The 12,374-nt window shown below is 36.1% G+C and overlaps 1 protein-coding gene across 5 annotated transcripts in view; it reads right to left on the bottom strand.

Moving 5' to 3' along the window:
- LOC111552989 (canalicular multispecific organic anion transporter 1-like) overlaps window positions 1-12,374 on the bottom strand; it is a 91,139-nt gene that overhangs the window by 71,754 nt on the left and 7,011 nt on the right. For 3 of the 5 annotated variants that reach the window (XM_023227503.1, XM_023227502.1, XM_023227501.1), the window contains 2 exons: window positions 6,489-6,636; window positions 5,636-5,778 (listed from right to left, as the gene is read on the bottom strand). In XM_023227503.1, the coding sequence (XP_023083271.1) occupies window positions 5,636-5,640 (5 nt within the window). In that variant the 5' untranslated portion in view covers window positions 5,641-5,778; window positions 6,489-6,636. The remainder of the gene's footprint in view (window positions 1-5,635; window positions 5,779-6,488; window positions 6,637-12,374) is intronic. The other 2 variants (XM_023227505.1, XM_023227504.1) reach the window with 1 other exon arrangement.

Here is a 12,374-nt window from a genome sequence, read left to right on the forward strand (position 1 = left end):
GCGCCCCCATGCCTGCCTAATTTTTGTATTTTTAGTAGAGGCATGGTTTTGCCATGTTGCCTAGGCTAGTCTTGAACTCCGGACCTCAAGTGATCCACCCACCTTGGGCTCCCAAAGTGCTGAGATTACAGGTGTGAGCTACCGCACCCCGCCAAAAGTTTCAATTTTTAAGTAGTAAGTAAAGCATAAATTTCTAGGCTTTGATCTGTTTGTTGACAATTTGGACAGCTACTGTGTAAAAAATTAAAAGTAATTTGTCTTGTTCAAATTGCTTTATCAACCAAGTGCTTAAAATATTAACCAAGTGCTTAAAAATATTAACTTTATTAAAATAAGACTTTAGAATAAAGTATATACAAGTGTCTCTAATAGTAAAACCTCTAGGTATCAACAATTATTTAGAGTATTACATATTCTCAATGAAACTATTAAATTACCCCACACCCCACATACACATAATAACAGCAGAAAGTTCTGTATTTCTTAATTGATGTCATCCATTGGGACTCCTACTTTTTACGAAAGCAACTTGCTAAATCCCTTCTTTGTTCTAGGAATTACATTTCCTGAAAGAGTAGCACTATTCTTATTGGGCATATATCTACCGATTATACTTTTTCCTTTTTCATAAAGACAAAACAACTAAATGACTAACATCAGGCATTGTAGTGGTTCTACATACATTAACTGAGAAATATTAAAAACAATCTATGCTCAAGGCTTGATAAAGACCATAAAACAACATTCATGATATTAGATACAAATACTTGTTTTTTGTTTGATATTAAAATAAAATCCAAAAAGGAGGAAGAGAGCCAACACAACAATCAATAAGAAATATATCTTGTAAGTAATGAAAGTATAATTTTACTAATAAATTAATAAAAATATTCCTTTTATGTGTTTTATTTTACACATATGAGTCATAATATGACAGTGTGCTCTCATCCTTAAAGATAGTCCTTTCCAGCAACTTTTTCATATAAAAAGAATATATATTTTGAGACTACATATATACATATGTACATATATGCATATGCAGTCTCAAAATACATGTATTCTACGCATGTATATGTGTGTGTATATATATATATATGAAACTACACATGTATATATGTAGTCTCAAAATTAGCTTATAAAATTAGTTCTTCTATGGCCAAATTATGATCACACAAGCTCTGCAATTCTTTCTGATCACTCAATTGTTACTTATTTAACAATTGAAATTTTAAGGTTTTTAAATTTAAGGTTTTTCAGCTGCTGCAGAATAAGGGTACTTTGGAAAATTGTAACTTTGGGTTAATTCCCTTTCATTTCGTATTTTTTTCAGGGAATTTATTTCAGTTCTTTATGCCAGACTTCGTGCTAAGAGCTAAGGACACAATGATTGAATAATGCAGGAGAGTTTGCCTCTGTCATCACCTAGGCTGGGAGAAAGGTGTGACTCACTGCAATGCAATATTAAAACTCTTGTTTTGCAGGTTTGATCAAGCCAGTGTGATGCAAAAGTGTCTCACAAAGTAAAGGAGGCTGTTCCCTACTCCACAGACATTCTTTGGTAATTCAGATACAACTTTTAGGGAACAGAGACACACTGAATTGCTATGACCTACTGCTATTTTAGGAAAGACCATGGCATCGTGAGATTCTCTCACAAGTCTCTTGAGCAGTAGTCATTGGCAAAGGGGAATCAGAGTATGACTGAAAATCCCTCGCTACTCCTCTCAGCCACTCAGCCAAGGTCGCAATCATGGTGGAGCAGAGAAAAGCAGTCTCTGCCTGAAGTTTTGACCACCAAAATCACGAACATAATAACATCGTTGTTTAATGCCACGAAATTGTGGTGTGATTAGTTTCGCAGCATTGGATAAGCAGCATAGGGCAAGAGAGGAAGATGCTGACCAATCCTCTGATAGAAAGATTTCTGGTCACACATAAGATAGTGCTATGGTGACTCTTGGGATATGCTGAGGTGAGGGGCAGAGGTAAGGGGAGGGAGAGATCTGTCATTTTGTGGGGAGGGGGCAGTTAATCCAGGAAACATTTGGCTCATACTTCTACAGACAAGGGAGCCAACAAAGAATTTGGGGTAAAAAATGTCAGGAACAGTTTTCTGACAGCAATATATATACCTTGCTTGGATTCTCTGGTTCCATTCTCTCTTGTTTTTATTTTTATGTGTTTGTGCTAGCCACTGCTTCTCAACATCCTTTGATAAATTTCCTCATCTTCACCACTCTACGCTTTGGAGTAGTTGATAGTTTTTTTTGTTTTGTTTTGTTTTTTGTTTTTTGAGGACATCTTTACTTTTCTTCACATATGTTAAGGTGATTTCATCCAGAACAATGGCTTGACATACCCAGTCCAATTTAGAACAATTCCAGTTTGTCACTCCAGCCTATATCTTTCCTAACACCAGGTGCATATAGACAACTGGTTACTCAACTTTTTTGTTTTTTTTTTTTAGACAGAGTCTTGCTCTGTTGCCAGGCTGGAGTGCAGTGACGCGATCTTGACTCACTGCAACCTCTGCCTCCTAGGTTCAAGCTATTGTCCTGCCTCAGCCTCCCAAGTGGCTGGGACTACAGGCACATGCCACCATGTCCAGCTAATGTTTTGTATTTTTAATAGGGACAGGGTTTCATCATGTTGGCCAAGATGGTCTTGATCTCTTGACCTCGTGATCCGCCCGCCTTGGCCTCCCAAAGTGCTGGGATTGCAGGTGTGAGCAACCGCGCCAGGCCTACTCAACCTTTTAATCTAGACGGTCCCATGTCAGGGATCCCCATGACAATTCTCCAGCTCAATTATTTATTTTAATAACTTACAGGACTTGGCATATAGTTATCCTCATGGCTATATTTATTATAATGAAAGGATACAAAACAAAATCAGCAAAAAAGAAAAGATATATGGGGTGAAGTCTGGAAGGAAACGGGCACAAGCTCCAAAAGTCCTTTCCCTGTAGCGTCACACAAAGCATGCTTAATTCTCTCAGCAACTAGTTATGGCAATACATGTGAAATGTCTACAAGGCAAGCTTGTTAGAAATTCAGCATCTGGGGTTTTTATTGGAGGCTGGTCAAGTGGACACCCTTTTCTTAACACACACCAAAATTCCAGACTCCCAGAAGGAAATCAGATATTCACCATGAACCATATTGGTTGTATAAACAACTTGGAGCTATTGAACCATTCTTATCAGTTAGGGTAGTGGGTACCCTCCTGAAATGTAAGTTCCAGTTGCCAGCCAAAGACCACTCCTGTAAGCAGGCTTTCCAAAGTCCATAAGCAGGCCCGCTATGTTAATTCTTTCTTGCACAATAGCTAATAGGGCTTTCAAGGTTAACAAGTCTAGAAGCAAACCCCATTCACTTCTCTAGTCTTTTCATTTTCTATATCTCAGGATATGCTGACTCGTTTACCTTATGATTAAAAATAATTTTTTGAAGGCTTCCTTTACTTCTCGCTTCCTCTCTCAACCTACATTCAATCCATCAGTATATTCTGTTAACTCTACCTTTAAAACACCAGAGTCTGACCACTTCTTATCACTTTTATTACTGCTACCTAGCTGAAGCCACCATTGACTTTTGCTTGGATTATCACAAACAAACTTCTAACTGGTGTTTCTTCTTCCACTCTTGCAATTCTTGATTTTATTCTCCACATAGCAGCCAGAGTCATTTCTATAAGACTTAAGTCTAATCAGATCTTTGATTTTTTTGCTCAAAATCTTCCAAATGCTTCCCTGCTAATATGGACTAAAAGTCAATATTCCCATCATATTTCATAAGGTCCTTCAAAATCTTTTCATCTCTGCACCTTTCTCACCTCAACCTTATCTTTCCAGCTCTCTGCTCCAACCTCACTTTGCCTCCTTGCAGTCCCTCAGAGATACCAGGCATGAGCATCTTCATGACTTTTGCCCTTCCCGATACCTTTAATCACAATATTTTCTTGGCCTCTTTCCCAACTTCCTTCAGGACTTTGACCAAATGTCGCCTTATCACTAATATCTTTCATAATTACCTTACATAAAACAGTAACTTCTAACTCCTCAAACTGGCATTCTCTTACCCTACTTTGTTCCTAAGCACTGATGATATCATTTATGTGTATTCATTTGTTTGACTTTCATCTCTCCCCTCTAAATGTCATCAGAGCAGGTTCTTTGTTTTGATTTTTGTTCTGTCCCCACAGTCGACCTAAAACAGTTTTGCCATGCATAGGTGCTCAATAAATATCGAATGAATATATTCCTGAATATCATCTGGGATGTTGGTAATGCAGGATTAATGATATTTTCGTGAATTAAGTGATTATTAAAAACTCTAACAACTTGGAAATTTTTCAATGCTAAAAATATAATCACCAGTTAATAAAATATATGTTTCTTTGTGTTTTCTTCATATGACAGCTAGGTGTAAGTCAAGATTTCCTTGAAAAAGGTGGCACAGTCAAAAGCTCAATTTCATTGTCTACCTGTAAACCATTGCAGATAGATATTATAGAAATGCTTCAAGTCTTTTTACTGTATCTATATCTAGATACAGAGATACACAGAAATATACCTATGTTAGGTATTAATAATATATGTTTATATTTGTTATGCATAGTAATTGTGTGTGTGTGTATGTGTGTGTGTGTGTAATTGCCATGACTGTTAAAGCTCAACTCTCAAAAGGCCACAACTACGTAATGTAGTGAAAATATGTATCATTTCCTTTTCTAAGCATACATTCAAGCAAGACTTCCTAGATTTCAATTATGACTCTGGCACTTTCTAGCTGTGCAGACTTGGACAAATTACTCCAATCTTTCTGTCTGTTTCTGCCATTGTAATAATGAATGTAATAATACTTTCTATGTCGCAGGAGTGTGGCAAAGATTAAATGAGATTACCAATGTGATGGTTAATTTTACGTGTCAACTTGACTGGTGAAGAAATGGCAAAACATTATTTCTGTTTAATAACATTTAGATAATGTTTTACCATCTACCAGATGTCTGGGTGTGTCTGTGAGGCTGTTTCTGGAAGAGATTAGCATTTGAATCAGTAGACTGAGTAAAGAAGATCCCAGGGCATAGTGCCTCATCCAATTTATTGAGGGCCTATATAGAACAAGAAGGTAAAGAGAGGGTGAATTAGCTCTCTTTCCTGGAGCAGAAATATTCACCTTCTCCTGCCCGTGGACATCAGAACTCAAGGTTATCTGGCCTTTGGACTAAGACTGAATTACATCACTGTCCTTCCTGAGTCTCTAGCTTGCAAATGGAAGACTATGGGACTTCTTGGCCCTCGTAATTGCAAAATCCAGTTCCCCTAATAAATCCCCTCTCATTTGGGTTTATATATCCTATTGGTTCTATTTCTCTGGAGAACCCTTGCTTAATAAAATTAATATAAGATTTTAGAAACAGTGCTTAGTACATGGTTGACTTTATTAGATATTGACTATATTATCCTAATTCCCATTTATATTGTAGAGAACCCTAATAGCATGTCCACATCCTAATAATATTTGCAATAAGAACCTTCTCTACTCTTTTGTATTAGAACTTTTATATTAGAATACTTACTTATCATTTATCTGTGAGGAGGGAGAAAAAAACCCACCAGACTTTAACTTACTTCATTATGAGTGGGCTAGTGAAGGACAGAATATCAGCAAACACTTTGAATAAGGCAACTTGAATCAGGACAGACTTAAAGGTGTTCCATAATGCATAGAGTAGAGATGGTTTCTTGGTATGTGCCTCTTTATAAAAGGATGCCTACATAAGTAAAGAAAATAGAAACAATGAGAAAATTGGACACAACTAATATTAATAAAATGAAATATATCTAAACTGATTATACAATTAACAATGTGCTCTGAAGACAGTAAGTTAATAAGAAAGGAATAAATCAGTTAAACTTGAAATTATGATCCACATCATTGAGATGGTAGGTGGTGTTACTCATACCACATGGCATAAAAGTATAAGTGCAATAGTTGCATTTTATTATTTTTGTGAGTTTTGAAACTACTTAATTAATATAAATACAGTTTTTATCTCCAAATTATATTTTCTTTTGGAGGAGTCTGAAAATAATATATATGCATATGCATATATGATGCTAGAGGTGGAGTGTCTGCCCCTGCTCCCAGAAACTTTAATTTTGGCCACCATATAATTTGCTTTGACCAATAGACATGATGCTCTGAGACACAGAAGCTATCTTTGTCACCACCTATAAGGAGCCAAAGATATATGCATGCATATCAACACATGTGCTCCTGAACATTAAAGAGAAGAAATGTCGAGTAGTTTGAAGACAGAAGTGGACTGCAATAGCAATGAATTATGCTTATAAAGTAGATCGTCATTTCACCTTTTAGGAATTTTGATATTAATAATAGCATCTCATACTTGAAAAAAGCTTTATCTAGTTTTCGGGTAGTAATTACTTCAGGATTTAATAGAACTTCGTAATTAATTACCTTTACTTTTTGCCTCTCTTGATTCCTTAAAACTTCCTTTCTCCATTGTTTTTCAAAGATGGGGCACACAGTGTAGGAGGAATCACTTTCATTTAGTTCAAAAAGATCCTCTCTTTCCAAAGGTCTCTTATAGCCTAAAGTAATCACTCTAAAGATGAAAAAGTAAGGTAAACGAGATAGTAAAACAAATAATCTAGTTAAAAATAAATTGTCATTCATTTACTTCTTTCTTTGATTTATACATTATTTTATTGATTAAAATACAATAACGAGATTACGTGTTTAAAAAAATCATACAGTTTTATCCTGGAGGTCAATAATTTGCAATAATCATTTATAGTTTTTATAAATGCTGTTTAGACATCCAATTATTCAGCAAAATACCGACTTCATTTATTCATCTTATATTTTGGAAGTGTACCACTCAGCTCATTCACTGCTTGACCTCACTTCCTAAAATTTAAATAGCAAACCTTCACAGTAGAATATTACCCTGACCACTCAAGTACCCACATTGGCTTTTAGGTTTGTATTGGAGGGGAAACGAATCCAACCTCTGAATTTGCAATTTTCTTCTGTTCCACTAGGGCTTTCTGTACAATTTGCCACTTGACTTTATAGATTGTACAACTAGATGTGGAGTACTTGTCCCTCTCCCATAAGCTCTGGTCTTGGCCTTATGACCAACAGAATATGAGCCAATGTGAGAGTGCAGTTTCTGAACTGATGCCTTAAGAAGCAAGGCAAGGCCCCATCAGCCTCTTAGTTTTTCCACCCTCCTGCATTCATTGAGCTTATCGTGGGTGACACTGCGAACAATTATGCAAGAACGGTGGATCTAAACTGGGTGGGAAACAAGATGCATAGCGTAGTTTTACCACAGAAGTTACTGTGGAGAGAATGAATTGTACTTACCTACAGCTCTGCTCTACCATCTTTCTGCTAACAGGGATCTGATATGTCTTCAGTTGAAAATCTCTTGAACTCATGATCAGGTCTTATTTTAGCCACAGAATTATGAATTATAATTGATCTAAACCAGTCCTGGTACTCTCATTACCCTCTGCTTGGGATTAATAATATAACTGAGTTATATTATTAATTATATTATTATATTAGGTATTGCTAACAATACCTAAGCAAATATCTTCTAGGAAGAACTTTCCTTTTCAAATGAAAGCACAGAACTTCAAAATGAGAAAACATTTTGCCTCCCTTCTCCTTCCCTTGTGTCCTTTGAAGCCATGATGCTTTGAGATATAAAAGCCATCTTTGCCACTATGGATAAAAAGTCAAATAAATAATAAGGATGGGAAGCAGAAAGACAGAAAAAACCTGAGCCTTTTTTTTTTTTTTTTTAACGCAGACTCTTGCTCTGTTGCCCAGGCTGGAGTGCAGTGGATCAGTCTCTGCTCACTACAACCTCTGCCTCATGGGTCCAAGCAATTTTCATGCCTCAGCCTCCCAAGTAGCTGGGATTACAGGTACACACCACCATTCCTGGCTACTTTTTCTACTTTTAGTAGAGACAGGGTTTTGCCCTGTTGGCCATGCTGGTCTTGAACTCCTGGCCTCAAGTGATCTGCCTTCCTTGGCCTCCCAAAGTGCTGGGATTACAGGTGTGAGCCACTGTGACCAACCTAACCTGGGCCTTTCATAACATTTCCGAGATAGCTCAACAACCTATTTCCAACAACACCCTCTTTCCAATAACATAAGAAAATAAATACCTGTTTGTTTAAACTATTATTATTTGGCTATTCTGTTACGTGAAGTCAAATGCACTCTGAAGTGATTTAAATCAGATATAGTTTGTGACTTTGGTGACATGACTTTTTCAATAGGAAAGTAAACCTACATTTAAATCCAAGCCTTCTGACTGGCCTAAGTTCTGTCCGTATAAAGTGTATTAGCCCACGAGGCGGTAACAATGCCTTAAACTACTCCAAATTGGGACTGCTTTCATTGGCCTTGTTACTAAATAATCTCAATTGATTGACTCTGGGATGAATTTAAACCCTATGGTAACAAGAGATTCCACTAGATTTTATTTTACTTTTAGTATAATACATAATATCTTACCACAATTCATATCTAACAAAAAGGTTTGAATGTAATAAGAAGGGACTTTCCGTAATCATGTTTCTGTTGGCTCAAATATGCTGGACATTTTCCTGCAGTGCACTTTTAAAAACATATTAAGCAACAAACTACTTTCATGTCATATTAAGTTCTATTTCATTCCATAAAATAAATATTCATTTTCAAAATAAGACTGCATTGACTTTTAGGAAAGCATTTTTAATAACATTTACTGCCTCAGCATTTTGAGTTAGAACTGTGCAAAACTCAGCGATTTTGGTTCAGGGAAAAGTGACCTCTTGCTTTCATGCTTCCCCAAATAATGCAGCATCTAAAAGTGACACTTAAGCTGACTTGATTGTGACTTTCATGGGTTAGCGGTTTAACTGCCTTGACTTTCTTCCCAGATGTGTGCTCCCCTCCACCATCTTTTGCCCTCTTCTAATAGACTCTGATCACATGGGTGGCCTTACCTTCCCACACAAGAGTTTGGAAAAAGAATAAGCAAGGAAGTGATAAGAAAATGGTACTTATTTAAATCAAATGTTGAGGCAACTTTTTGGGAAACAACGAGGACCAAGAATTGGCCCTCTCAGTAAGTGAAATGTGTAACACATACTAGGTCCCATCAACCTGTGGGCTTTATTCCTAAAATGATAATAAAGTTTACACACGTATCTCGTATTTTTAGAATGATGTTTCTTTTCAAAGGACATTCACATCAATGAATTTGATTCTCACAACTCCCCAAAGCAGGCAGAACAGGATTAATTTCTCATTTTTACAGGCAGTTAAACATTAAGAACTTCAGAGACTGGTGATGGTGTTTTATATGTAAAACAAACCAGGGCTAACTTAGCAAAAGCAGACAGTGAAATGTGTTACTTCTGATATGGTTTGGCTTTGTTCCCACCCAAATCTCATCTTGAATCGCAGTTCACACAATCCCTACATGTCCTGGAGGGGACCTGGTGGGAGGTAACTGATCACAGGGGTGGTTACCCCCATGCTGCTGTTCTCGTGATAGTGAGCGAGTTTGCACAAGATCTGATGGTTTTATAAGGGGCTTTTCTCTCTTTGTTTGGCACTTCTTCCTGCTGCCAGGTGGAGAAGGACGTATTTGCTTCTCCTTCTGCCATGATTGTACGTTTCCTGAGACCTCCCCAGCCCTGTGGAACTGTGAGTCAATTAAACCTCTTTCCCTTATAAATCACCCAGTCTCGGATATTTCTTCATAGCAGGGTGAGAACTGACGAATACAATTTCCACTCTTAAATGTTATTATCTTAGAGAAAATTTTGACTACATTTAGAATTAACAAGTGTGCATAAATATCTCAACCAACTCATGTGAAGAGAATAGAAAAACAATGGCATTCTGTTAGGAAGATGAGCTGAAATATAACTTTTATAGATGAGTAATATTTGAATACTTAGAATGTGCAAATATATAGTAGCATTATCAATTTTATTACTATTAATCACTTTTTAAAACATTTCTGGAAAGAGGTATTATGTTATGGGAAAAGGAAAGAAAGCAATCTGGCCAAAAATTATAGGATGGGAGAAAGTTGTTTAATGTACAAATTTTTTAGTATGTGAGAAAAAGGACATATTGAATGGTTTATCCGGTTAAAATAATAACAGGATTGTGATCTATGAAAACTCTTACTAGATTTTTCCGTGTATGTCTCTGGCCATGATTATTATACACTGGTGACAGATTATATTTGCTAATAAAGGCTTGGTAATTATTTGATCATCACAATGATCTAGATAGCTATTGTCTTAGGAATTAAGGCTCATAAGTATATGATTTTTTAATTATTGTGTCTTCCAAGCACATTTTAATTGAGTTATTCATATAATTATTGATGCTTGAATTTGTTCTAGGAAATAATTTGACACTATTCTGTAACTCCAAAAATGGATCTGAGAATACAATTCATCTTTGTCTTCAAAGGGACATTCTCTTGTACAATAGTTAGGTTTCTGCTACAATTGTTTAATCACCACATAAGAAATCGAATTAGATTCATGCCAATGACAGTTCTGGATAACAACATTCTATGAAAATATTTCATATCTAATTCTGAGATATTCAAATTAAACTAGAAAATAAATGTGATATTCACAGTTAGAGCTTGATGGTTTGTTTGATTGACTTAAGATATGATTTCAAAATGCTGGTTGTCATATTTGAAGATTTGCTGTGTCTTATCTTGCTTATTAAACTTAATTTCAGCTTCTTCAGGAATGCTAAAATAATGTTTGCAATATTTAATATATATGCATATAGGTTTTATAGTTTGATAATCAAACTTTAAAACTACATTTACTTAAAATTAATTTTATTTGCATTACTTAAATTCTGTGATACCTATGACTTTAAAATAAGACTGGAGTTTTTTATTTTTTATTTTTATTTATTTATTTATTTTTGAGACTGAGTCTTGCTCCGTCGCCCAGGCTGGAGTGAGTGAGGCAAACTCGGCTCACTGCAAGCTCCGCCTCCCGGGTTCCCACCATTCTCCTGCCTCAGCCTCCCCAGTAGCTGGGACCACAGGCGCCGCCACCACTCCCGGCTAATTTTTTTGTATTTTTAGTAGAGACAGGGTTTCACCGTGTTAGCCAGGATGGTCTCGATTTCCTGACCTCGTGATCCACCCGCCTCGGCCTCCCAAAGTGCTGGGATTTACAGGCGTGAGCCATCGCGCCCAGCCTGAGACTGGAATTTTTTAAAGCTGGGGTAGGTGTCACTCTTCCTCTCAACTTCTCCATAAACAAAATTCAGGTTTGGAAAACATTTCTATATATACACAAATCTGAAGCATTAAAAACATTAACTGTAAATAGCTCACATTTACATTTCTAGCTATGCTCTCTTTTTTCTAGTGTGCTGCTTAATGTTACATAGTTTTGCTATCCTCTTTAAGAGATTCCTAGATTTGTGTAACTTGAAAATCTTATCACAATTTAATCCCTTCTGCTCAAGTATTTGCTCACAAGTATATACATTTTCTACCTCAATTGCTTTAAAAAACTCCCCAATGATCTTCATGTTGACAAATTTAATGGAGAATATTTAGTTATTATTTTAATTTACTCCTTTTCAGTATTTGGCCCTATTGACCACTTTATTTTTTTTACTTTCTTGACAGTCTCTCTTTTCTTTCCTGTCACTCATACTATTTCATCAGATATTTCTCTTATAATATATTCTGAACACCTTTACTTAGTTTTTTTTTTTTTTTTTGTAGACTCCTCTTTCTCTTGCCTTTTAAATGCTGAGGATTGCCAATGTTGCATTTGTTCAACCTATTCAATGGGTTCTTCCTCTGGGCAATCTCATTCATACGCATGGTTTCAACTACTGTCTTCTAGTCAGTGACTCCCAAATCCATATCTATAGGTCAAAGGTTTATTCGAAGCCTGGAAGCCACATATCCAAACTCATTTTCATGTGATGCTTCATATGTATCTCAAAAACTAAAAATGTCTCAGTCTGAACCCACAGTTTTTCACCATGTCTAAACTTCCCAGCCAGTTCTTTCCCACCTTTTATTATGTGGTTTTCACATTTTATTTGCTTAACTTGGGATACCACGTTACTCACTCCTACACATCTTTAAATGTTAAGTGAAAGCATTGGTATCCCTGAAATGGTCCCTAGTTGTGCAAACTCGATTAGATGACACTCCTGAAAATGTGTGTTTGTCGTTTATGCTTATGTTGCCTTGTCCCCTTTTTTGTAATGGTGGTATACTTTTTTTTTTTTTTTTTTTTTTTTTTTTTTTTTTTTTTT

The sequence above is a fragment of the Piliocolobus tephrosceles genome, chromosome 19, assembly GCF_002776525.5.
Source record: "Piliocolobus tephrosceles isolate RC106 chromosome 19, ASM277652v3, whole genome shotgun sequence".
NCBI classification, from domain to species: domain Eukaryota; kingdom Metazoa; phylum Chordata; class Mammalia; order Primates; family Cercopithecidae; genus Piliocolobus; species Piliocolobus tephrosceles.